Source organism: Nicotiana sylvestris, chromosome 6 (assembly GCF_000393655.2).
Source record: "Nicotiana sylvestris chromosome 6, ASM39365v2, whole genome shotgun sequence".
In the NCBI taxonomy this organism is placed as follows: Eukaryota; Viridiplantae; Streptophyta; class Magnoliopsida; order Solanales; family Solanaceae; genus Nicotiana; species Nicotiana sylvestris.
In genome coordinates, this window is record NC_091062.1 from 201,909,471 (window position 1) to 201,937,214 (window position 27,744).

The following is a 27,744-nucleotide window of genomic DNA, read 5'->3' on the forward strand; positions in this document are numbered from 1 at the left end:
GAGCAAAATTTGCCATTTTGCAAGTTTGCCTGTCGGCATAGGCTTTTGAAAGATATACTTCAATGGATCCAAGCGTGAAATGAGGTAAGTAGTGTAGGATGACAAATAATGTTTCAACTTCTGGGCCACCCAAGTTAAGGCGCAACACGTCCTTTCCAGGTGAGTGTACTTAACCTCATAAGCTGTGAACTTCTTGCTAAGATAATAGATGGCTTGCTCCTTCCTGCTGGTGACATCATGCTGCCCTAGTACACATCCAAATGAATTTTCCAAAACTGTCAAGTAAAGAATCAAAGGCCTCCCTGGTTCTGGCGGAACCAACATAGGTGGGTTTGTCAAGTAACCTTTTATCTTGTCAAATGCTTCTTGACACTCATCAGTCCACTTGATCGCATCGTCCTTCCTCAACAACTTGAAAATAGGCTCACAAGTTGTCGTGAGCTGAGCAATAAACCTGCTGATGTAGTTTAGCCTTCCTAACAGACTCATCACTTCAGTCTTGTTCCTCGGAGGGGGCAAATCTTGTATGGCTTTGATCTTTGATGGGTCCAGCTCGATGCCTCGCCGACTGACTATAAATCCCAACAGTTTTCCGGATGGAACACCAAATGCACACTTGGCGGGGTTGAGCTTGAGGTTGTACCTGCGAAGCCTCTTGAAGAATTTCCTCAAATCCCTGACGTGGTCGGCCTGATGATTTGATTTTATGATCATATCATCTACATATACCTCAATCTCCTTGTGTATCATATTGTGAAACACAGTAGCCATTGCCCTCATATAGGTTGCCCCATCATTCTTTAAACCAAATGGCATTACCCGATAGCAATAAGTTCCCCAGGGTGTGATGAATACCGTCTTTTATGCATCTTCTTCATCCATTAGAATCTAATGATACCCAGCATAGCAATCCACAAAAGATCCGATCTCATGCTTGGCACAATTATCGATCAAAATGTGGATATTGGGTAGTGGAAAGTTATCCTTCGGACTTGCTTTGTTGAGATTGCGATAATCGACGCATACTCTGATCTTTCCATCCTTCTTCGGCACAAGCACGACATTAGCCAGCCAAACAGGATATCGGGTGACCCGGATAACCTTTGCATCCAACTGTTTGGTAACTTCTTCTTTAATCTTCACACTCATATCAGTTTTGAATTTCCTCAACTTTTGCTTGACGGGAGGGAACGCTGGATCAGTGGGCAATTTGTGGACCACTAAATCAGTGCTTAACCCTAACATGTCGTCATATGACCACGCAAAAACATCTTTGTACTCAATGAGTGTTTTGATTAACTCCTCCCAGATTTTTGGCTCGAGGTGGACACTTATTTTAGTCTCTCGGATATTGTCCGTGTCCCCTAAATTGACGGCTTCTGTGTCATTCAGATTGGGTTTGGATTTTTCTTCGAAGCAAATTAACTCCTTACTAACTTCTTCGAATGCTTCATCCTCATCATCATATTCTGATTCGTAATCGCAATCTACTTCTTGAACTATCATTTCGGAATCAGATTGATTTTTAAGACTGGGCTGAGAATTCCTTATGCACGCCATGTCATTAAGACCAGTATAAAGAGAACTGTATAGAAAAAGAAAAGAAGAAAACAAAATTAAAATAAAACAATGAATGAAGAAGAAACTTTTTTATTTTATTGAATTACGGGATAACAAGGTTTTACACTTCGATGAACACAATAAAAATGAAATAAATCTGGACTACAACCCTGGAATAATCCAGAAAACGGGAAGGAAAATCAGAGCCAACTACCAAGACTCCCTCCGAATGGGAAAAAGAGTAACCATCCAATTGTTGATTTTTGCGTTTGGCCCCACAAACTGCACATCCACCTTGCTGGACCCCTCCCCAACTTCTACCATGTTGATTTCGATGAATAATCTTTCGAAACCTTCATTTAAGTCTCCATTTGCACCAATTAGTGGCCCTGTAATCTTGGGCAGCAATTGCTTTTTGATGCTCGGCCTGACAAAAGATCTAGACAGGCGTGGGATTGGCTTGGGAAGGACCCAACCTCTTTTCTTCAATTTGCGGGCCCGTCTTATATCCTTCACGGTAGGCTTGAACCCTAGCCCAAAGGCATCCAGATTTTTGGGCAAAGAAACTGGTTGAACAATACCATGAAGATCAACCCCTAAACCTTTGCCTGGCACAAACCCGTTTTTCAACATCTGCGAGGCTACCATGACGGTTATAACTGCTATTTTGGGAAGTAGGATGTTTTCACCCTCGGGAACTTTGTCCACTGAAACCGTATCGAAAACCTGGTAGACCCACGACCCTTTGTCATCGTCAGTCTCTATGAAGGGTACGATGACATCACTTATGGCGCTTGTATTGTCTTCCCCATGCACTACGATCTCTTGCCTATCCCACTCGAACTTGATCATCTGATGTAATGTAGAAGGCACTGCTTTGGTGGCGTGAATCCAGGGTCGCCCCAACAGAAGATTATATGACACTGCCACGTCAAACAGTTGAAACTCCATGGTGAACTCGACTAGACCGATTGTTACTTCAAGTATGATGTCACCCACTGTGTCTGTACCAACACCATCAAACCCTCGAACATAGATGCTGTTCTTGTGAATTCTGTCACCATCGACCTTCAGTTTGTTCAAGGTGGTCAAAGGGCAGATATTGGCACTGGAACCATTATCAATCAGTACTCGAGTGACTACCGAGTCTTCACACTTCACAGTCAAATAGAGGGCCATATTATGTTCTGTAGCCTCCACGGGCAACTCATCGTCTGAAAAAGTGACCCTGTTGACCTCAAAAATCTTGTTTGCTATTTTCTCCAGATGGTTCATAGAGATCTTATCCGGAACATGGGCTTCGTTCAGAATTTTTATCAATACCTGGCGATGCTCGTTTGAATGGATCAACAAGGATAACAATAAGATCTGTGCCGGGGTCTTTCTCAACTGCTCCATAATGGAGTAATCTTGCGCCTTCATTTTCTTTAAAAATTCTTCTGCCTCTTCCTCGGTAACTGGATTCTTTGTTGCTACCGGATTGGCCCTTCGTAACTCTGCGGGAGCAAAACACCTCCCCGAACGAGTTAGACCTTGGGCTTCACACACTTCTCCTTTGACTTCTTTCCCTTTGTAAATCACCATCGATCATTCATAATTCCAAGGAATAGCTTTGCTGTTGATCACTAGAAGCTGAGTTACCGGTTTTATAATGACAGGCTTTGTACGAGCACCCTTCACAACCACAACAGGTTTACTTGCAACCCCTGGCACTACCACTTTAGTTTTCTATGGCTTCACTGCAACAATTCTTAATGACCCTCTCTCGGCTACCACAACTGGCTTATCATCTACCCCTCTCCACTGGGCCACTGATTCCCCACTGGTTACTTTTCCCTTTGAGTTGGTTTCGCTAGAACAGATCATCATTACCGTTTGTGAGGGTTTCATGGGTTCCCTCTCTTTGTGTATCAACTCAATAGTGTGTGTCTCACGGTGAGCTGGCAGTGGATTCTGATTAATATTTGGTGCTTCTGGCGCTTGAACCTCGATCCGATGAGTATCCATAAGCTCTTGCACAGCTGTTTTCAGCTTCCAACATTTCTCTGTATCGTACCCTAGGGCCCCCGAACAATACTCACAACTCACCGAATGGTCAAGATTTCTAGGGGGCGGATTTGGCATTTTAGGCTCAATTGGATTCAACATGCCCAACTGCCTCAATCTGTGAAAAAGACTGGTATATGATTCCCTTAGTGGAGTGAAAGTCTTTTGCTTCTGTGGCCTCTCATTCTTGAGGGCTGTGTTTGGTCGGAAACCTGTCCCGGGGGGATTTCTGTAGGCCCTTGGGGGTGGATATGTGTTTTGTGGGGCTGGGTAGGGATTTTGTGGAGATGGCGCACGCCATTATGCGTGTGCCGGAGTTTGGGTATAGGTTTGTGCATGATGGACGGAAAAATGGGGATCTGGCGGTGGGTAGTAATGTTGTGGAGGGCTATATGGAGTATGGGGGTAATTTTGGTGGTAGGGTCGTGGTTGGATATAGTAGGGTGACGGGCCTCTGGATCCGAACCAGGCTCCAGACTCAACAGTCGTGACATCTTCTTTCCTCTTCTTCCCAAGTACACCCCCAGTGCCGCTTTGGATGGCCTGAGTAGTTGCCTTGATCGCTAAATAGCTCATGATTTTGTTGGACTTAAGCCCCTCTTCGACCATGCCTCCCATTTTCACAACATCATTAAAAGATTTGCCAATTGTGGACACCAAATGGCCAAAGTAAGTCGGCTCCAAAGCCTACAAAAAGTAATCGACCATCTCGCTTTCTTTCATTGGGGGATCTACCCTTGCTGTTTTCTCCCTCCACCAGAACCCATACTCTCTAAAGCTTTCACTGTGCTTCTTTTCTAGTTTGGTTAGGGACAGTCGGTCCGGAATGATCTCAAGATTATATTGAAAGTGACAAGCGAAGGCTTGGGCCAAATCGTCCCATGTGTACCACCTATTATGATCTTGCCTGGTGTACCATTCTAGCGCCAATTCACTCAAACTTTGGCTGAAATACGTCATCAGTAATTCATCTCTTCCGCCCCCTCCCCTCATCTTGCTACAAAAACCTCTCAGATGAGCCACCGGATCACCGTGTCCGTTGTACAAGTTGAACTTGGGCATTTTTGAACCCTGCCGGTAATTGTACATTCGGGAATAAACACAGATCTTTGTAAGCCATACTTACCTGACCTCCTATCCCTCTCATATCCCTGAAGGATTGCTCTATGCTTTTCATTTTTCTGAACATCTCTTCCTGTTCAGGATTTCTGGCCGGTTTTTCTGCTTTCTCCGGTAGGTCAGAATGTGGATCATGTGGATAGGCTCTAGGCGCTTTGAAGGTAAGCTCTGGGGGGTAATACTGGTTGTCCTGTGCTTGGAACAAAGTTTCACTCGGGGATTTATGGAGTGTAGTTGGTGGAGATGTCACAAAGACAGGAGTGATTGGCGGAGGAGGGTATGGAACTGATTTTGGTGGTGGAGCTTGTGGCGTATGAGAAGTAGTGCCATGGTAGTGCTGATAAATGGGAAAACCTGGATCGGTGGCGGGAGGATCCTAAGACTGAGCTAATGGTGGGGTAAGAGCCGGGTTGGCAGGGTAAGTTGGCGGTGATTGCCCTTTGGACCAGGCCTGGTACATTTCGGCCATCTGTTGCTTAAGCTTGAGCATCTCCTCTTTCATTTTATAGACTTCCAACTCTTCTACCTCAACACTAGTGTCGACATCTGGAATAGACATGATTTCCGGTATTGGTCCCTTCGATCTGGTTTGGTAATCGTAATGTGCCAGTATACTCTAAATAAACTAACTGCTTGAATTCTATGGAAATCAACAAACTTGTTAGTTTTTAGAGTTTAACATATATGCGATTACACGTTGGGATGCAATGCATCTAGGCAATTAACCATTTCTATCATGCATTTGCTTCGGTTGCATGCGTCATTCCGGCCTCCCATAATTGTGCCCCTTTTTTAAGCTTCCTTTATTTTATCCTTCTTTATTCATTTTTCATTTTCCCTTTTTTTTTCTCCTTTTTAGTGGTGGTCGAATCCTATAGAGATTGCCTACGTATCATGTCCTCGCATGAATCAGACCGGATGTAGTTCTACCCTATAAGTGCGAAAAGCAAAGATAATAACTTCGATTTTTTATTAATACATATTCTATTACAACCTAGACGCCTTTTGGAAAGGAAAATAACAGACTCAAAACCAAACCAAGTATGAACTCGATAACCACTAACAGACTCTGACGCGAAAGAAAGACAATCTCTAACAGACAACAGACTCTGGGAAAGAAAGAAAAATGCAGATTCAAACTATGAACACATTAAAGTTTTAAATTTGGGTGACCGCGGGGCGTCATTCGGCCTCGCCGGGGGTTTAGGTGTGAGGTTCTTTTCCAGCTGTTCCAATTCATACATGATTTGCTTCACAAATATCATCACCGCCGAGAAGAAAGTAGTGCGGGTCATGTTTTCACACACCCGACATTTCCTGGTAATAGCGTGAGCAATAGTCAGAATCTTGTCCCTGGTTCGGTCTTTCTCTAGGAGTAGGCATTCTATCTGATCCCCCCTAGCCTTCAAAACCCGAGAGTCATGCAGATGTTGTTTCTGTAACTACTGTATTTCATCTTCCATCGAGGCCATTATAATATAGCAATGTTTACTTGGCTTGTTTAGCCGCCTTTCTCTCTAGGGTGATTACCTTTCTTTTTAGACCGGCAATGATCTTTTCATAATCCTTCCTCGCATACTGTAAGTACTGTGTGCGCTCTTCGGTTCTTCTTGCCATTGCGCCTGGAGTTGTGCTATGCTACCCTCAGATTTCTTCAAGTCATTCCGACACTCACTGATTTCTTTTTTCAACCCTTTTATTAATCGCTCATCCGATCGACTCCTTTGTTGGTTGTCGGCATCTATCCTCATTTGTCGGATTTGGGCTTTCAGCGCCTCATTTTCTTGGGCCAATTTGTTCTTTTCTCCCTGATCGGCATCAACTTGCGAACTATTTTCAAATCCCAGGTTTTTAATCTGTTGCTTTAGCTGGCCTATTTCTGCCCTGTAACTCTCTTCTTTTGCCAACCAATCCCACTATTCTTGTGACGCCTGGACGAACTCCTGGAGATGAGGCCTTTTGGCCGGTCTCCCAAACTCGATTTCTTTCCTAAACCAAGAAAGGTATTCCAGCGAAACTTCACCTTTGGACCGATCACGTACACATGTATTGGCCATTAAGTATTGACACTCGCTCCAAATTTGTCGGACTGCTGCTTCAGGAAATTGTCCGTTGGGCCCGATCTCGACTACTTGGCCACTAAGATCTTCATCTCTTGGAACTATTTGGCATCTCCCCAACTGTCTCAAGACTCGATACGGGGCATAGGGCTGAATACTCCGGAGTCCCATCAAAAGGAAATGGGGCCCAGTGGCTGGCATATATATGATTTCATCCACAGGCAACCATCCTAGTGTCCACTGTATTTGGCTGGCGGTGAGGGTTCGAAAGAATGATGTCCACGCCGTAACTCCCTCGGGTAGACTGACCCCTTGATTCTTGTGTAGAACTCTTCTATGCAAGTTTTCTTCGAGGAACCATAATTCAAGAGATGGGAACGGTGGCAGAGATGCTCAGTCATCCATATTTGTAACAACAAGTTACACCCCTCGAAAAAGTTCCCTCTGGCTTTGCAGGCTGTGAGAGCTCGGAAGATATCAGATACTATCATAGGTGCAAGAGAGCTTTTATCTTGAGTGAGCAAGGTACTGACGACCCCAACTATTTTCAGATCAATGTTTCCGTCTTTCCTTGGAAATACCAAAAGGCCCAAAAAGGTTATCATAAACGCCACTCGTCTATGCTCGTCCCATTTCTGATGGTTACTTTTGCTGCATAACTTGTTACCCGGGTTGTTGAATCCCCTGACATGACCGTATCTGTCGTATATGAAGCGCAGATTACAAAGACCTGCGGCCAAATCTGAGTTATGGACCGTCCTGGGTATCTTTAATGAATCTAAAAACCGATGCATAGTGACAGCTCTTGGAGCAACCAGGTATTTTTGCCTCAATGGAACTTCAGCATTTTCGATGTACCCGGCTATTTCTTCCAAAGTCGGAGTGAGTTCAAAATCGGAGAAGTGGAAGACATTGTGTGCCGGGTCCTAGCAGGTGACCAAAGCTCTTATGATATCCTCCCGAGGCTGGATTTCCAACAAACCCGTAAGACCTTTTAGATATTTCTTGACCTCATCTTGCCCTTCACCACCTAAATCATCCCACCATAGCCGTAACTTGAAAGGGATTTTAGTTATTATTGAAAAAGGTTCATTTTGCATCGTGCTCATCCTGCACATTTATTAAGGTGATTAAGAAATAAAATTTATTTGACTCAAAAAATTGACTATTTTTAATTTTTCACAGATTAAAAGGAAGATCCGGCTCCGCACACGGCTTTTCAGCAGTTCGGGAATGAAGATTTTAAAGCTGGGTGAGTCAACCGGTCAAAAATCAAAAAATGACTAAAAGTGGCCGTTTATGCAAAGTCAGCCTTCCGGCGTCCCTTCCGGGAACATTCAGCTATTCTTGCCAAAAAAACGGCATCACCCGACTTATTTATGTTGACAATTAACATTTGACATTTTTGGCTATTTTTGTAAAAGGGGAGGTTGGACCCGATGAGGGTTGCCTACGTATCCCGCACCCTGTGAGAATCAAACCGGCGTAGTTCGGGTTGATAAAACAAACTTTTTTTGAAAACCAGACTCTTTTCATTGGCAAATAAAACTATATATATTTTCCCTTTTTTCCCTTTTTTTTTCACTTTCTCAAAAAACATTCGGCAGAGTTTCGACACTATTTGGACATTTTTTTTTTCAAAATAGGCGCTTAGCTCTCCTTAACCCTCATATTGCTATTTCGCTTTCCTCAAAAAGTCGGTCAGCATGCAAGTCCGAAGCAAATAAATGCACAGGTAGCAAGTAAGATGCATCAGGATGGTCATTCCCATTTTTTGGTACATTTGTCCTAGACAGACCCAACCCCTGTGTTGAGCCTCCAAAGTCATATGCACGTGATGCTAACAAACGTTCCTACTAGGGATCTGGCATGAAGCTGAGTTATTCTAGGTTCATAACCTGGGTATTTTTTCTAGACTGTGTACGTGAGCGGACAACTCGAGTCGAGGAGGGGCTACGTACCGGGAACCAAAAGGCCATCCGACTTAGTAACTTTTCCAACCTCTTTCTTATTTCAGGTACTGACACTAACAAAATAGGGAGCCTCGACCAGCAAGCTCATCCCCGGAGGTAAGTGTCGACGCCCCCTTTTTCCCTCCCTAAAAGAAGGCGAAATCGGGTTTACGACATTATGGGCAAAACAACTCTTATTCCCTTTTGAGGAATCGGGTTATGAAATTTGAAGAGTCGCCACCTAATGATTATAGTGCATTAGGACACTTTAGAGAAAAGAAGAAGATTTTTGGAAGAAAACCAGAGTTCGGGTAAGGGCTTGAGATTATCTCGAGGGGAAGGTGTTAGGCACCCCTCAAGATCCACTAGTGTGGTTCCCGGCCATACTTAGCTGTGACTTTAAGAAGAGTAGAAGTAACAGACAATGTTTGCACATAAAGAATACAAATAAGTTGAAAGTTTTGAAAGAAAAGAGAGAAAAAAAGGCATGTGGTTTTGGAAAGAAAAGATTGATTGAAGAAAACATTGCTTTTAAGAATACATCACATCGTATAAATAAAGAAAAAGGTCCCAGGTTTAAATACAATATGGATCACCTTGGTGCAATACCCAACAATCATTCTCACACGAGATATTATTGCACCGGTCATCATATCCATATTCTACCCTTCCCACCCCGTTAAGGTATTAAACGCGATTAGTCGTCATCAAAGTCAACCTGAGGCTCCGCTACTGGGGCTGTTGCTCGGGTCTGAGCTCTACCCTTACCTCGACCTCTGGCACGGCCTTGGCCTCACCCTGTGCCCCTCGTGGGATCTACTACTGGGGGCTCGGGCTGCTGAGCAGTAGATGAGGAAGCGCGTATTCTCGCCATCTGTGAAAGAATAGAGTAGAAATTCAATTAGCATCGAGAAATAGAACCGCACGATATGAAAGAACAAATGTGAAGTTTTTCCTAACTTTGTAGCCTCTGGGGATAAATATGGACGTATTCGTACCGATCCCTCAGACTCTACTGAGCTTGTCCGTGAATTGTGAGACCTATGTAACCTAGAGTTGTGATACCAACTTGTCACGACCCGGATTTCTCAGAGTTTCTCCCCATTACTCAGAGAGAGGCCTACCGGAGGCAGTTTGAGCGTCTCCAGCAGGGTTCCATGATGGTTACCCAGTATGAGACCATGTTCATCAACTTAGCTCACTATGCTCTTGTCATACTTCCTACCGAGAGAGAGAGAGAGGGTGATGAGGTTTATTGATGGTCTTATTCATCCGATTCGTCTTCAAATGGCTAGGGAGGCTGGGAGTGAGATCACTTTTCAGGAGGCGGCCAATGTGGCCCACAGAGTTGAGATGGTTCTGTCGTAGGGAGGTGGTCATGGGTCAGACAAGAGGCCCCGTCATTCAGGCAGATTCAGTGATACCTCGTCTGGAGGTAGAGATTCATATGGTAGAGGCCATCCTCCTAGGTCTTTTCAGTTAGCTCTTCAGGTTTCTCATGGTGCTTCAGGTATCCGTGGTCTGCAGATGTAGTATTCTGATCAGCAGTCCTACAGTGCACCACCAGCTCCTATCAGTGCACCGCCACTCCAGAGTTTTTAAGGTTGTCATTCGGGTCGCCAGGGTCAGTCTCAGTTTCCTCAGCCACAACATTCAGGTGGATGTTTGGAGTATGGTGAGTATGGTCATATCAGGAGGACTTGTCCGAGGTTGGTGGGTACTCAGTCGCAGCAGCAGGGTTCCCGTGCTGTGGTCCAGGAACTAGGTGTTCCACAAACCTCCCAGTCAGCTAGAGGTGGGGGTAGAGGTTCTACAGGTGGAGGTAGAGGATTTAGAGGTAGATCTCAGACCGCTAGAGGTGGAGGCCAGCCAGCTGCAGACCATCCCAAAGATGTAGTCCAAGGTGGTAGGGCTCAGCCCCGATGTTATGCTCTTCCAGCCAGGCCCGAGGCCGAGGCTTCAGATGCAGTTATCAAATGTACTATTCTGGTTTGTGATAGAGATGCTTCAGTGTTGTTTGATCCAGGGTCTACATACTGGTATGTGTCATCTTATATTTCACCGTATTTGATCATACCTAGTAATTCATTGAGTGTTCTTGTTTATGTGTCTACATCGGTGGGTAATTCTATTATGGTCGATCCAGTCCATCGTTCTTGTATGGTGGTGATTAGGGGTCTTGAGACTCGTGTAGATTTGTTGCTTTTAGACATGGTCGATTTCGATGTTATATTGGGGATGGACTGGTTATCACCTTACCACGCTATATTGGACTGTCATGCCAATACTGTGACCTTAGCTTTATCGGGTATGCCTCATTTAGAGTGGAGAGGGACTCCTGGTCATTCTACCCGTAGTGTTATCTCTTATGTGAAGGCTCGGCGCATGGTTGAGAAGGGGTGTTTGGCCTATTTGGCATACGTTTGTGATTCTAGTGTTGAGGTTCCCTCTATTGATTCTGTGCCAGTTGTTCATGAGTTTCCTAAGGTATTCCCTTCAGATTTACCGGGTATGCCACCCGACAGGGATATTGATTTTTGCATTGATTTGGCTCCGGGCACTCAGCCCATTTAGATCCTGCCGTATCGTATGGCCCAGCCTGAGTTGAAAGAACAGTTGCAAGACTTGCTTAAGAAAGGTTTCATTAGACCCAGTGTTTGATTACCGGCAGTTGAACAAGGTTACGATCAAGAATAAGTATCCATTGCCGAGGATTGATGATTTATTTGATCAGCTTCAGGGTGCCAATGTATTTTCAAAGATTGACTTGAGATCTGGCTACCATCAGATGAGGATTAGGGCATCCGATGTCCCTAAGACATCTTTCCGCACTCGGTACGGGCATTATGAGTTCTTGGTTATGTCATTCGGGTTGACAAATGCCCTAGCAACTTTCATGGATTTGATGAACCGAGTGTTCAAGCCTTATTTGGATTCGTTCTTGGTAGTCTTCATTGATGATATTTTGATATATTCCCACAGTCGGGAGGAGCACGAGCAGCATCTCAGAGTGGTTCTTCAGACTCTGAGGGATAGTCAGCTATATGCTAAGTTCTCAAAGTGTGAGTTCTGGCTGAGTTCAGTTGCATTCCTGGGTCATGTTGTATCAACAGAGGGTATTATAGGTGGATCCGAAGAAGATTAAGCCAGTCAAGAACTAGCCTAGACCAGCATCAGCTATAGAGATTCGAAGTTTCTTGGGATTGGCAGGCTACTATCGTCGGTTCGTGGAGGGGTTTTCATCTATTGCAGGTCCGATGACCAGTTGACCCAGAAGTGTTCCCAGTTCAGATGGTCGGACGAGTGTGAGGCGAGCTTTCAGAAGCTCAAGACAGCTCTGACTACGACACCAATATTGGTTTTGCCCACAGGTTCAGGGCCTTTTACAGTTTATTGTGATGTTTCTCGTGTTAGGCTTGGTGCAGTGTTGATGCAGGATGACAAGGTTATTGCCTATGCTTCGTGGCAGTTGAAGATTCATGAGAAGAACTATCTAGTTCATGATTTAGAGTTGGTAGCCATAGTTCACGCATTGAAGATTTGGAGACATTATTTGTATGGCGTGACATGTGAGGTGTTCACGAATCACAAGAGTCTTCAGTATTTGTTCAAGCAAAAGGAGTTGAATTTGAGGTAGAGGAGGTGGTTGGAGTTGTTGAAAGATTATGATATCACTATCTTATATCACCTGAGAAAGGCCAATGTGGTGGCCAATGCCTTGAGTAGAAAGTCAGCCAGTATGGGCAGTTTTGCTTATATTCCGGTCGGTGAGAGACCGCTTGCTTTAGATGTTCAGGTTTTGGCCAATCAGTTCGTGAGGTTGGATATCTTTGAGCCCAGCCGTGTGCTAGCTTGCACAGTCGCTTGTTCTTTGTTATTGGAGCATATCCGCAGTTGGCAGTATGATGATCCCCGTTTGTGTGTCCTTAGAGACACGATACAACGCAGAGGTGCCAAGCAGGCTACCGTAGATGATGATGGAGTTTTAAGATTACAGGGTCGAGTGTGTGTGCCAAATGTGGATGGATTTTGGGAGTTGATTTTAGAGGAGGCCCATATCTCCCGGTACTCTATTCATCTAGGTGCCGCAAAGATGTATCAGGATTTGCGACAACATTATTGGTGGCGGAGAATGAAGAAGGATATCATAGCTTATGTGGCTCGTTGTTTGAATTGTCAGCATGTCAAGTATGAGCATCAGAGGCCTGGTGGTTTTTTTCAGAGGATTGAGCTTCCCGAGTGGAAGTGGGAGCGGGTTACTATGGACTTCTTTACTGGACTCCCGCAAACTTGGAAGAAGTTCGACACAGTATGGGTCATTGTTGATAGGCTGACCAAGTCAGCATATTTCATTCCTGTGGCAGTCTCCTATTCATCCGAGAGGTTAGCTGAGATCTATATCCGGGAGATTGTTCGTCTTCATGGTGTGCTTGTGTCTATCATTTCGGACTGAGGTACGCAGTTTACCTCGCTTTTCTGGAGAGTAGTTCAGCGAGGGTTGGGTACTCACGTTGAGTTGAGTACAACATTTCATCCTTAGACGGACGGGCAGTCCGAGCAGACTATTCAGATTTTAGAGGATATGCTCCGAGCCTATGTCATCAATTTTGGAGGTTCGTGGGATCAGTTCTTGCCTTTAGAAGAGTTTGCCTACAACAACAACTACCAGTCGAGTATCCAGATGGCTTCTTATGAGGCTTTATATGGTAGGAGGTGTCAATCTTCGGTTGGATGGTTTGAGCCGGGGGAGGCTCGGTTGTTGGGTGCGAATTTGGTTTAGGAGGCCTTGGACAAGGTCAGGATTATTCAGGATAGGCTTCGTACAGCTCAGTCCAAGCAAAAGAGTTATGCAGATCGCAAGGCTCGAGATGTGGCTTTTATGGTTGGTGAGCGGGTATTGCTCCGAGTGTCGCCTATGAAGGGCGTGATGAGATTTGGGAAGAAGGGCAAGCTTAGCCCTAGGTTCATTGGTTCGTTTGCGATTCTTGATCGAGTGGGAGGGGTGGCTTATAGACTTGCATTTCTGCCGAGTTTATCAGCCGTGCATCTAGTGTTTCATGTGTCCATGCTTCGGAAGTATCACGGCGACCCATTTCACGTGTTAGATTTCAGCACTGTCCAGTTGGACAAGGACTTGTCTTATGAGGAAGAGCCGGTAGCCATTCTAGACCGGAAGGTTCGTCAGTTGAGGTGGAAGAGTTTTCCTTCTGTTCGTGTTCAGTGGATAGGTCAGCCTCGTGAGGCATCGACCTGGGAGTCCGAGTCCAATATGCGGAGCCGTTATCCCCATCTTTTCCCCGACTCAGGTACTTCCTTCTTCTGTCCGTTCGAGGACGAACAGTTGTTTTAGAGGTGGAGAATGTGATGACCCCAAATCACTTTCTTTAAATCAAATTCTGTGTTCTGAGGCCTTGAAAAAACTTATTTAGAGTCACCTCGATTTGCGCGCACAGTCCGGGTGCGTAGCCAAAAACTTAAATATGAAATTCTGTAAAAATGATAAAATTTAGCTATAAAATGGGTTAATTTGACTTCGGTCAAAATTTTAGGTAAACGGATCCGGACCCGTGATTTGACGGTCTCGGAGGGTTCGTAAAAAAATATGGGACTTGGGCGTATGCCCGTAATCGAATTTCGAGGTCCCAAGCCCAAGAAATGAATTTTTTTAAAAGAAATTATTTTCTGAAACTGTTTAAGAAAAATTGAAATGAAATTTGCTTAGAACATGATGGTATTGGGTCCATATTTTGGTTCCGGCGCCCGATACAGGTCTTATATATGATTTAAGACGTTTCTGTGAAATTTGATGAAAACCGGAGTTTATTTGACGTGAATTGGACTTCTGGTTGAGGGGTTATGGACTTTGAGAGTTCTTGATGAAAATGTTAAGTTTTGAGGTTTAATTCTTGATTTTACATGTTATTTTGATGATGAGATCGCACGAGTAGGTTCATACGATGTTTGAGTTAGTATGCACACTTGGTTTGGAGTTCCGAGGGCTCGGGTGAGTTTCGAGTAGGTTTCAGGATGTTTAGGCTTAAACCCAGAAGTTGCAGGCCTCTGAACCCACCAGTGCGGTCCGCAGTCGATCTTGTGCGCTGCGTGGTGGAGGCTGTGCGGCCGCGGTCGACTTTGTGCGGTCTGCACAGGGCGCTGCTGTGCGGCCGCAGTTTGTGCGTTCCGCACAAGGCACTGGACCGCAGTAACCTCAGGAAGGCCTGTGCGGCCGCAATCCATTTTGTGCGGTCCACACAAGGGGTCTGAGAGGAGTATAAATAGACGGGATTTTCAGTCATTTTTCATTTTTCAAAACCCCAAAAACGTAAGAGGCGATTTTTCAAACAACCTTTCTTCTCCAAATCAATTGTAAGTCATTTTTAACTAGTTTTCTTCAATTATTAACATCTTTTAACGTGATTTCAACTTCAAATCAATGAATTTCATGAGGGAAATTGGGTGTTTTGGATAGAACCTAGGTTTTTCAAAAGTTGGGGATTTGAATCTCGATTTGATGTCCGATTTCAAAAAAATTATATATTTGAGTTCGCGGGAGAATGGGTAATCGGGTTTTGGTTCGAACCTCGGGTTTTGACCATGTGGGCCCGGGGGAGATTTTGACTTTTGGGTAAAATTTTGGAAAATCCATTCTTATGCATTCAAATTGATTCATTTAGTATTTATTAATATAATTAAGTAACTTGCGGCTAGATACGAGCGAGTTGGTGATGGAATCAAGGGGTAAAGCGATAGTTGATGCTTGAATTGCGTTCGAGACATCGAGGTAAGTGTCCGGTCTAACCTTAGCTTGAGAGATTAGGAGTTGAGTCCTATTTGCTATTTGCTTCTTGTTGAGTACGACGTATATGCATGGTGACGAGTATCTATACGTTAGTGTCAAGCATGATCGTGAGTCTTAAATTGATACTTGTTGTAATCTTGAATGTTACTATGGTTGAAATAGTGAGTAAATCCTTTATATTGAGCAAAGACTTAGTTTGTTTATCGTGGAATCTACTTATGATTGAGAAATGGTGGTAATTGAGACGAGTAGGAGTTGAGTTAGGATTGGTTATAGCTGATTCTCCCTTTCCGGGACGTATATACTTGTACTACTGAGTTCCCTTGCCGGGATAGTGTAGTCTATTGTTGATCCCTTGCCGGGACGGTTAATTATGATTATTGTTGACTGTATAATTGGAACGGGTTGCACGCCGCAACAGATATTATATTGGATCGGGTTGCACGCCGCAACAGATATTATATTGGATCGGGTTGCACGCCGCAACAGATATTATATTGGATCGGGTTGCACGTTGCAACAACTATATATATGTGGATCGGGTTGCACGCCGCAACAATGTTAAATGATAAGGGATTGGGTTGCGCGCCGCAACAGTTTTGTTATTGTATTGTTGTAGATATTGAGTTGTCCTTTCATATTTTCTTAAGTTTATGTTGGTCTTGATATGTTTCCCCGAAGCATGTACCCCCTCCCATTTTAAACTGCTTATTCCTGTTTATTTTCTGCCATATATTATATAACTGCACAGGTTTATCTGGAGTCTGGTCCTAGCCTCGTCACTACCTCGCTGGGGTTAGGCCAGACACTTACCAGCACATGGGGTCGGTTGTGCTGATACTACACTCTGCACTCTGTGCAGATATCGGAGCGACACTTGATCAACAACAATAGGGGAGCTAGCCTTCAGTCTACCGAGATACCGAGGTAGCCTTGCAGGCGTCCGCAGGCCCGACGTCTCCTCTACCTTTTATTATGTTCTGTTATCTCATGTATCCGAGACAAACAGTGTTATTTTTCCTTCAAACTGTTGTATGTAGTACTCTTAGTAGTCCGTGGATATTGTGACACCAGTTTATGGGTAGAGGCATGTGTTAGACTTTCAAAACATTTTGGTTTTATATTTATTTAAGACTTCCGCTTAAATCTCATATTCCGTTGTCATTTAGATGTTTATCACTTGTTAATATAAGTTGTAAAAAAGAGAGGTTAAAACAAAAGGGTTAAAGATTTCTAAGTTCGTGGCTTGCCTAGCTTTTACGAGTAAGCGCCATCACAACTCCCGAGAGTGAGAAATTCGGGTCGTGACAATATTTATATTACAATTGTAAAGGACCCCTACATCTAAAGGAATGAAAAGTGCGTAAAATATAAGCATGCCAAAGAAAAGATAGAAAACAAAAAAGGGACTACTAAACCTAAAGGAATCGAATGTCGCAGACTTTACCAACATAATGTGATATTTTTTTTTTCTTTAAAAAATTATTTTCATTATATAGTTTAAATAAGGAAAGATTTAATGCATAAAATTTGATTGATTTGAAGTCCTAAATATTAGGAAAATAATTCAATATCTATCACTAAATATTAGATAGAAACTTAAATGACTATATCCAGTGTGAAATTAGATTTTAAAGGGTAAAAAAGACGAACGATATTTCGCTAAGGGCCTTCGTGCTTTTAATATATATATATATATATATAAATTTCTTATGGGTTTAAACGAAGCAACACGGCTGATAAAGGTTCATATAGCCATCCCAAATTAGTTTGGGTTCAAACATAGTTGTTTAGTTCATTTTTTTTAATGTTTTAGATATTTTCTTATTATAAAATTTTGTATTTTTGTATAGTAGTAATACTTTCTATGTATTATCAAAGTACGTAAGTTTTGCTATAAAATAAAACTGTATAGCCGCTATAAAAATAATAGCAAAAAAAAATATTTTTTTATATATATACATTCTATATGTTATGCATAAAAAATATACAAGTTTTATACACTTTTTTAAATACCAAATATAAATAGTTTATGACGCGAACTAAAAGTGGTAAGACCCCTCTTGTGATAGGCGGACAAAGCGTGACCACTGAATCTCAGTTTGATAACTCACATACCAATGGATGTATCACAAGCTATTTAGGGGTCGTTTGGTAGGATGCATTAGATAAAATAATGCATGCATTAGCTTTGTGTATTAATAATACCTTGTTTGGTAGACATTTTGAACCTATGCATTAGTTATACATCCTATTTGGTATTATCCTATGCATAACTAATGCATAGAAAATAATGGTATTAGCAATGCAATGAGTTTTAATGCGTGCATTAGCTTAGTTAAAGACAAAATTGTCCTTCAACATTTATGCTTGATTAAATTATGCTAGTTATTATATTGATGGAAGTTTAAAATAATCCAAATAGTGAGAAATAAAATTATAGCTCTAGTAAATAAATAAATACTTAGCATATTTCCTTTTTTATATATAAATATTTAGTTCTATTTTACAATATAGGTAGACAAATTAAATAATTTTTTAAAACTTTTTCATATAAAAATATTTCTCAACATATGTTTCATTTAGAAAGTTAAAGTGATGGATTGGTTTTAAGGGCATTTTTGTAAACAAATAATTCTTTTAGAAATTGCACAATGCTTTAATATATCAAACCAAACAATGGATAAGAAATATGTCACCATAACTAATACCAGCATAACTAATACCAACATTACTAATACACCCTATTCAGCATTATTCTTATGCACCCTACCAAACGACCCCTTAGAGCAAAAATAGTGATGATGATTATATTCCACAGTTCCATAGCTCACACAATTTAGAGATTTCACAAGGTTGGAATAATAAAACAATTCTAGTTATCCTTTATGCAGTGCTACGTACTGAAACAATCTGGGAGTTGATGGTGGTTAGTTTGCCAAATTACAACCACCACCCAGTATAATCCCACAAGTGGGGTCTGGGGAGGGTATGATGTACGCAGCCTTACCGCTACTCTGAAAGGGCAGAGAGACTGTTTCCGATAGACCCTCGGCTTCAGCTTAAAAAGCATTACACACTTTTTATTACGTAGCTAAACTGACATGCGACAGAGGACTTCATGCAATTAGAGTGAGATCCTCAACTCTTGATGAAAAAAGTGCTTTAAATTGCAAAGACTACTACCCAGAACAAACTTCCCTATGGTGCAACTAACAAAAACGGAGCAAATTCATGTAAAGGTGGTGTTAACTCAAAATCTGAATCAGTATCCCCAAGTATTTTATTCTAACAGGAATCAGCCTAGCAAACAAGAATAAGCAAAAACAAGGGGAAAAAACAACTTACCGCTTCCTAGAAACAAACCAACTGTACATATGGAATTTAAATCTGTTAACTATGGTATCTCAGTCACAAAGATAGCTATTTTCTTCTTCACTTTGATGCAGACTACGTGAAAGTTTACGTCACTTTGAGCTCTTATTTTCTGTTTTATATTTTTGAAGCTCTTCTTGAGCAACCAATAGCCTACATATCAAAGAAACAGAAGCTTCAAGACCACTAGATATAATTGCCGGCATAAACTTGCAATATTAAGGTATAATCATCGTACCTCAACCGTAAATCATTATTTTCACGAATTAGTTCCTTCTCCCTGTCAAGAGCTGCCTCCAACTACGAAGAAAGAGAGAAGGATGTCATATAGTATGTTGGATCCCCCAAAAAATTAAGGAAACAGAGAAATTACAGAATATTAACTCCTGGTTTGAGAAGCCAAATTCAATTAAATAGTTGAATTTGCAGAGGATGTAGCAACAAGATTAGCACAAATCCTTACCAGTGATTTCTCCACTCCAACTGAATTTGACGGAATGCATCCCAAATCCACTGAACCGTTAGCTGAACAGATTAAGTGAGACCAGATCATATGGAAAATATAAACGTGAAATCAAGACGCATTAATTGCCACACCTGTGGAGTCACCACGGGTCACTTGCCTCATTGCACTAAGAATGCTCTCCTGTTAACAGTAAAAACAGTTTTTACAAAGTATAAGAAGAAAAGAAAATCCTAGCAAGATGATTGTTTTAGATCCATTCTTACTGTTCCAGTAATAGTTGCCTGTAAAGCGTTTTGCAGTAGTGGAAATATGGACTGGGAAGAAAGATTTGCTGGTGTAGCATCAGGTGGTAATGGTTGAGTAGTAGCCAGATGTTCTGGAGTCACCTACATGATCCATAAATTCTTTCGATAAGTACAATAGAAAATGAAAAAGAAAAAAAGAGGGGAAGAGATCAGTGGTTTAGTAGACTAGATTTAGAATTAGCAACTTGGATTATTTTTTTAGTCCTTTATCTCTTTGTTTCTGATTCATCATACAAGCAGTTTGCATACTCTACCACCGCATCACTAACTCAATCCCAAAGCTCAAATTCAAAAATATTGCATAAACAATTTGAGTCAATGATATGAAACATCTCTGAAAAATGAAATAAATGTAATAGTAGTATAAGTGAAGATTCGTGAACAGAAGTACTTGTCACTGATGAGAACAACGTTAACTACTATAGCGCTCAAATGATATGCTTGAAACAAAGCCTAGCAACACAGTACTTGTCAATGATGAAAACGACATTAACCACTACAGAGCTCAAGAGATTCTTGCATTTACTTTGAACATCCACTAAGAAGAGACACAAATGATCACATATACCATCTCAATTTTTACAAGCTGAGAAACTATTTTTAGAGAAAGCAAAAGAGATAAAGAGAGAGAGGGGCAGGGGTGACACTGTCGAAAACCACCTCCAAGCTGTGGCTCTTTTGTAGCATAAAATGAACTTACCTGCAGAAACACACAAGAAATGATTCCCCAGTTTAGGGGAAATTCAGCATCATTATCAAGACAAAAGTTAACCGCCAGACATTCACCTTTTCCACATCAACATTCTCAGAGGTAACTTTGAATCGTCCTCTCTGCTGAACGACCTGATACTTAGTCTTCTCATCAAAATCTTCACTGCTACCGGCTAAATACAGTCTTGATTTAGCAAGCAAATATTAAACCAATGAATGCAAATGTACTCGGATTAAAGTGTATGTTTATAAGATAAAAGATACATGTTGTATCATTATAACTTGCCTGAAGTTCTGGAGGGTTTAATGAATATTTCAGCTGGCAAATCATCTGATGTTTGAGGAAAAGCCACATTGCAACTGGAAATATTTTGTGATGAACTTTTATCCCTAAACACAGAAAAGAAAAGACAATTCTAGAAAATCTGCAAAAAAAGTGGCATCACAAAAACATGGTTGCTTGACAAACTAAAGAAACCAGCAATTAAGCACACGGGCAATGACTTCAAGCAAAAGGAAAATAAGAAATCAATTTACTCAATTTTTATATTTGAAACAATTTCGCAATCACAAAAGCATATTAAAAGAATTTGATTAAAGAAAACTGCAAATAAATCGTCCCAGGCATGTCATTCTTTTACATACTTAATTGCCTGAAAATTGGTGATTTAGCAAAGAACTAGCTTTAGTCCAAAGATAATCAGTCCAAAAAGTAGTCCGAGTTTCAGTCTAGCAAGTGCAGACTACTTGAACTGAAAATTTTCTGATCTTTTAAGAGTTCGGTTCACTCAAATGGCCTCCGATTTGCTATCTAAGCTAGATCAGTAATTGGTTAAACCTTCTTTTTCATTGTTCACGATATCCATAATTATTTACTAACATGTACTTCGTTTTACTAACATTGGCTCAATAAACTTGGGATAGACATTTATTTGTGACAATCACAAGGCTTGATGATGTCAGAGAGATCGAGACCCACAAGCATCACAAGGAGTTGATGGTAAGACATTATAACAAAAGGGATATAAAATAAGGAACAAAATGCACAAGCCAGCCATACACTGCAGAATTTCCTGATGTTGGAGAGAGCAATTTAGAGACCATATTTCATTTCCTTTTCTAAAAGGGAATGAAAAATCCAATAATCACTTCTATCCTCTATTAACAAAATTAAGGCAGAGTACGATGTCCCTGCCAGTTCAAATGTCTTTTGCTGAGAGCAGAATCCCAGTCAAAAGTATTTATTTGGAGGAATAAAAGGCTGATTTTATTTAGTAAGTCCAGAAAAATAAAATGCTGAATGCTGGTATTGTGCTACTACATAAGGTTTAAAGTTCACATGGAAAACGTTTAGCATCCTTCGACAGGACATAAGCCATCTCGGCAAAATATCCAAGAGTTTTTAAGAAAATTGAGATCATACCTTTGACAAGAATTTATGGGAATGCCTTCAATTGCTCCTGCATGAGTCCCGTGTTCACCTTTTCCCACCACATTCATCTCCTCATAGCATGGAGAAGAATTTTGTGACATTTGAGCATCTTGAATTGAACTAGCGATGCTTAAATCATCATCAAATTTCTCGTTTTTAGCTCTGAAAAGTAGAAATAGGCATAATCATCTTAGCAAAAGTAATAATGACACTGTATAATATAAATCTGTTAGGTCCTTTGGATTAGGAGAAAAACATGATACAAGAGCAATTGATGAGACCTCTCAGCATCAGATTTCTTACTTGCTATAAGTCATGGTGCGGTCGGCAGGCGAAGGAGGGGCAGATGGATTGTCATCTTCCTGTTGAGAGATGTATTATTAGAAGGAAAACCCCAAATTGCTCCCTATCATATAAAACCAAAGTGAACATCGACATACGAATCCTGTAGCATCTGAATTTTGACTTCCAAAGGAGAATTGATGCTGAAATTTTGGAAGTTGTAGAGAAGATAACTGATTTTGAAGCCGGTTTCCTTGGTTGTCAAGTCCTGGGAGTGAATTTGTACTCCCACCTTGGTCATTCTCACCAAGAATTTCCTCATCTGGAATCTAAAAGTAAAAGAGGGAAAAAAGGTATTGTTTGCAAACTAGTGTTCATATATCTAGCTTTTAGAAGAAAAAAAATCGACAATGGATAATCCCAATGAGAAATCGTCCCGCAGCAAGTTTCAACAACAACAACAACAACAACAACATACCCAGTATTATCCCATACTGTGGGGAGTCCCGCAGCAAGTTTCAAAGGTGAAAAATTAACATTTAAAACAATGATTAATTTGTCTTTGAGAAACCAAACATCGCTATGCCCTCTTCGCATCAGACAACTTTCTCATCAGAAAAGTAAAGCTAAAGCACATGTATTAAGATATTATTGGTACATGTGCAATTAAATATAGATTCAAATACCAGGGAAGCCTGTGCCTTTAAATCTTCAAGATTGAAGTTCCAGCTGCTAATCCCACGTTTATATTCATTCTGCACATGATGTTAAATCAGATTAAGGTTCAACTTATAATGTTAGAAAAGACTTTCAAAACAATGTACCTTAACTATAAGCCAACGAATGAGACAAATGGTAGGAATAAATACAATTTTAAGTTAGTTTCTTTTCTTTGCTTTTAAGTACAATTTTGATATTTCTTGTGTCATCTGCAAGATGATGTAGTTAAGTACTTTTCCTTTTTACCCTCTACTAGAAGCTGTATTCTTAGAACTAAAAATTTCTGGATTGAATGATCAAAAAATAACCTCCAAGATCAGAAAAGCCTTTCCAGTAAAGTGGCAATCCTAATAATATCATGAAGCTTTTTGCTGGGCTAACACGGTGGGGTATTGTTTAGCTTCCATGAAGTAAATCTATTGAAACTGTGCAAAATGATATTGTCTTGGGTACACAGCATAGCAAAATAATATGCATGCGAACTAAATATAATCCCTTAATCTCTTTTCCCAGCAAACTGCCAGTGTCCTGTTTTATGTCTAAGCCATTAAAAAGTATTACCTATATTCATTTGGTGTATATAATCTTGTCTATATGGCTAACCATTGTTTTCTTTCATTGTTGATCACCTTACTGTCTGGTTGTTTTTATTCTGCCTTTATATGGCTTTTTGGTACTGTCCCTTCTTGTCTGTATTTTCATTAATGGTGCTTATGCTTTCCTGAGCCGAGGGTCTATTGGAAACAACCTCTCTATCCTCACAAGGTAGGGGTAAGGTCTGCGTACACACTACCCTATGTTGTTGTTGTATTTGGTGCATATAATCTAAACATTAGGGATGAGATGCAGGAAAAATTAATTGAACTGCATCAAACCAGTGACTCTAAGTTGTATGAGTTACCACTTCTAGTTTTGAATTTCTCCTTTTTGGTTTCTTCTACAAATTTGACAGACTTAAGCATTTCACATAGAAAGGGAATCATCTTATTGCCTAATGCATCCGAGCATATATATGTGTGTGGGAAAGAGAGAACAAGCAGGATCTGAGTACATGCTCTAGACAACGATATATATACCATCCATATAGTATCACGCATGCACGTCTAATAACCCTTATGATTATAAAATCACAAATTGCAGTTCTAATATATTATTCAGTATAGAGATATCAAATCATCAGAGTCTTCTTCTAGTAACGTTGGCTATGGTTATGGCACAGCAACCTGTGACATTTCTTCTTTCTGCCCATCTGGTATCTTCTTTTGCGCTAGCATGTCTTCTTCTTTTCTCTACAAAAAGAAAAGGTTCTTGTTACCATAGAAATATTGAGGCTGTATTATCATCTAGATGGAACATATATGGCTCCAACGAGAAGGGAAAAATTATGAAACCTTCAATTCTTTTATGCGATCACCAAGAGCTGGCAAGCCTTCCAACAATGTTCTTGATATATAATCACTGGACCTAGCTTGCTTAAAGAAAGGATGCTTCAACAATTTTTTGGCTGAAGGTCTTTTTGAAGGATCTTTTACCAAGCAACTAGCAATCATTTGCCTAAAGGACTGAGAAGAAAAAAAAAATTGCAAGCAGATGTTAGTGACATTTTTGGACTCTAAACACTAATGGTTTGAGAAATACCTTTGAGAACTTCTTGTCCCTCTCATAATCAAGGCCCGGTGGTGCATTTTGCAATGTCATTAGCAACACCTGCAAAGTGAAAAATATGCAATGCATTTATGGTCACAAAGGCCCCACCAGGAAAGCAAATTTAGGATGCACTGTCACTGTACCTTCATTGGAGGGTATTTTGAGAAAGGAGCATGCCCATGAGCAAGCTCTAGAGCAGTTATCCCAAAAGACCAAATATCAGCTCTGTGGGGAACCATTAGAAAATACATTTTAAAAAAAAAAAAAAAAAAAAGACTTCCTACAGATAAAGTAAAATTAGGAAAAGCAGAATGTACGAATACACAGAAGTGTTACTTGCAATCATAACCATGCAATTGCTCCATGACCTCCGGTGCCATCCTGTAAAAGAAATGTAAATTATGGAGAAACATCTTGATATTTGAACCTGAACTTATCAATATTTTTAATGCCTAAGTTTCTAATGTGCATCGCTATAATATAAACAAGACTTCTTCAACGGTTATCACCTACTACACACATTACAAAAGCTAAATAGCAAAAAGAGAGAAGCAATCTCTGGGTTAAAGCATACCAACAGGGAGTTCCAACAAATGTGTTCCGTATTCGCTGCCTATCACCTGAATCAAACAAGTAGGCTGATACACCAAAATCTCCCAACTTTATTCCACCACGTGAATCAATGAGAATATTTCCAGCCTACAATAACCATACAGGTATGTTGATTTCAAGTTCCAAAAGTTATGGAAAAGTTATTGTCCTGTTCATCTGTCCATGCAGTTGCTAAACAACCAGGATGGATTAAGAATTTGTCCTTTGTTATATTTGCATGGGACGTAAAACACAAAAGATATCCTAAAGATTCTTCTTTGATACCATGTCCAAACTCCAAATCCTAAAATGAAATTAATTAAACAAGTTGCAATAGAAGTCCAATAGACACCTTATTTAATGCAGTGCAAGACTTCTACACTGAAGCCTGATGGATGAAGACATAATCTCATCAAATGCTTAAAGGATCGGCTGATGCGAAGAAAGTAGTAATGGCTTTATGTAACAGGTGGACTTACTTTGACATCCCGATGAATGTAGCCATGATCATGAAGGTATTCCAAACCCTTTAGCACTTCACGTAAGACTGTTGCAATAACCACCTCTCTGAGACCATCAGGATGAGCAGCCTTCAGTATGTGGAGACAGGAACCCCCAGCCATGTACGGCATGACAACCCAAAGATTTTGATCACATACAAAGGAGCAGTGTGATTTAAGAACATTGAGATGGTTAACTAGGACCATTATCTGTGCTTCCCGTGAGACGCGGTCCTGGATTAGAAATCAGCCAACTTGCTTCTTCATTTAATTGAAGTATCAACAACCACAATACGAACGAAATGATAATATCTGGAAACTTAGGCACTTTCGAGAAGTAAATAATTCATAGACTTACATCCGAAAATACAGAAAATGCATCACATTCAATCCTCCATTGCACGATGATGATAAGAACTCTATACTTATAGATTTCCAAGCTTGGATTAATGGATTCACCCCGAAAGCAAAGATCAAGGAGCTTTTTTCAAGATGATAATTGCAAAATAGAGAGTTTTTAGGAGCACAACTTAATCTAATTATGCTCTAAGATTACCTTTTTTTTGTTTCTCATCCGGTGTTTGATACACGCTTTGGGGCCTGACTAATCCTGATTCTTGTCGGAAAGTTCAGTTTGGGGATAAAGCGCTTCTTACCAAAGGCGAGTCTATTCCTATGGCTCAAACTCGAGACTTCTGGTTAAGGATGGAGTGATACTTACCACACTACCACAATCTTTGATCTCAATACTAACCACTGGTCCAAGATTATCATCTCAATATTAACTAGCAAAGATAAACTTTCTTTCGAAGTGGGAATATTAGCTGCTTCTACTAGGTATAGGATAAGTCATAAGGCTTATCAATCCCTTCTTCTGGGAAACAAAAAAAAAGCACTATTTTATAATAACTCAATTGAAAAGCTGATATGACTCTAACAATGAATATAAGACCTCTATTAAGCTATTTTCAGTACTGAAAACCCAAGCTACCAAAGCTCATTTAGTACTTCAACATCTGAAATATTGTGTATCAAGAATGAACCAAATAAAAACTATAACTAGTGTGGAGAGTGAAAAGTCTGACGTACATAAAAAATGGAACTTGGAGAAACCAAGGCCATAAGAAAATAACAAGCATCGATTTCAAATTGTTTTTCAACGTTAAGAATTAATCAACTGTGACAATTAAGGCCGTAAATACTAAATAGATAAAAAGAAGCTCAAAAAAAAAATGTACCAGATCACATTTATCACGCTCGAAATCTAGGATTTTGATCGCAACGATCTCATTGAGAGGATTACAAAGAGCGCGATGAACCAAGGCGCTAACTCCTTGCCCTATCTCCTCGTACAATGAGTAATATTCGGATCCAATTGGATACTGTATTCGCTTTTCGCTTGGCTTCTTTACTAAACTTTTCTTGTCCATTATTCAAACACTCTGTTCTTCGCTATTGCAAAACTCACAATCGCAGCATGCATGTTATCCACAGATCCGGATTCTACGTAAAAACAGAGAGTTTCATATCCAATGCAGACGAATTCAACTTTAAAGCCATTAAAATCCAAGGCCAGCTCTAGGGTATGAAGGCCATTGCCTTAGGCCCCAATTACTTAAGGCCCCAAATTTTTTTACTACTTTTTAAGTACTACTATAAATTTTATAATATTTATAATTATTAATAAAAGATTTTAAAATTTGGTAGAGGTAACATTGAGTGAGTTAATACAATTAATTTTTTCTCTCATTAAATTAAACTAGTCTTGTGCGGGTACTCTATTTCAATGAATATAATTTTTTTAAAATATTATATTAAAAATACAAAATAGTATAATTTAAAGGAAAAGTGATTTTTTTTAAAAACAATGATTGTTGATCATATTTAGCTAACTCAATAAATGAAAAAATTATGCCCCATAAATTTACTCAATCATTTCAGTCAATATTTCAAGTTAAATGTACTCCAAATTATATAATTTTATTATTTTAATTTTACAAATTATCAACAACAACAACAACATAACTAGTATTATCCCACACCATAGAGTCTGAGGAAGGTAGTGTGTAAGCAGACTCTACCTACCTTGTGAGGATAGAGAGGTTGTTTCCAATAGACCCCCGACTCAGGAAAGCATAAACACCACATTAATAAAAATATAGACAAGAAGGGGCAGTAC

At 40.4% G+C, this 27,744-nt stretch overlaps 1 protein-coding gene across 3 annotated transcripts; it reads right to left on the reverse strand.

The window, feature by feature from the left end:
• Window positions 1-18,767: 18,767 nt before the first annotated feature.
• Window positions 18,768-27,174, reverse strand: LOC104239987 (serine/threonine-protein kinase BLUS1-like). 3 transcript variants are annotated; one of them, XM_009794763.2, is made up of 19 exons: window positions 26,804-27,174; window positions 25,545-25,799; window positions 25,049-25,173; window positions 24,811-24,855; window positions 24,618-24,699; window positions 24,466-24,534; window positions 24,219-24,389; window positions 24,051-24,116; window positions 22,794-22,862; window positions 22,266-22,436; window positions 22,129-22,187; window positions 21,817-21,987; window positions 20,680-20,783; window positions 20,469-20,566; window positions 19,641-19,763; window positions 19,509-19,557; window positions 19,375-19,424; window positions 19,150-19,211; window positions 18,768-19,064 (listed from the first exon to the last, which is right to left on the reverse strand). In XM_009794763.2, exons 1-19 carry the CDS (start codon window positions 26,993-26,995, stop codon window positions 19,004-19,006), a joined length of 2,022 nt encoding a protein of 673 aa, XP_009793065.1. In that variant the 5' UTR covers window positions 26,996-27,174; the 3' UTR covers window positions 18,768-19,003. The 3 variants fall into 3 exon arrangements, with proteins under 3 accessions (XP_009793065.1, XP_009793064.1, XP_009793066.1); XM_009794762.2 differs by having other exon boundaries at window positions 19,375-19,436; XM_009794764.2 differs by lacking the exons at window positions 18,768-19,064; window positions 19,150-19,211; window positions 19,375-19,424; window positions 19,509-19,557 and having other exon boundaries at window positions 20,469-20,556.
• Between the last annotated feature and the right edge of the window lie 570 nt (window positions 27,175-27,744).

What these genes read in the sequence shown, in the direction of transcription:
- LOC104239987 (XM_009794762.2), bottom strand. Translation starts at nt 26,995, where the DNA reads ATGGACAAGAAAAGTTTAGTAAAGAAGCCAAGCGAAAAGCGAATACAG. An exon ending in TTGCATGGTTATGATTGCAA is followed by an intron (nt 24,700 to 24,810) that starts GTAACACTTCTG and finishes GGTTCCCCACAG; the next exon opens with AGCTGATATTTGGTCTTTTG. An exon ending in TAAACCCTCCAGAACTTCAG is followed by an intron (nt 20,567 to 20,679) that starts GCAAGTTATAAT and finishes GACTGTATTTAG; the next exon opens with CCGGTAGCAGTGAAGATTTT.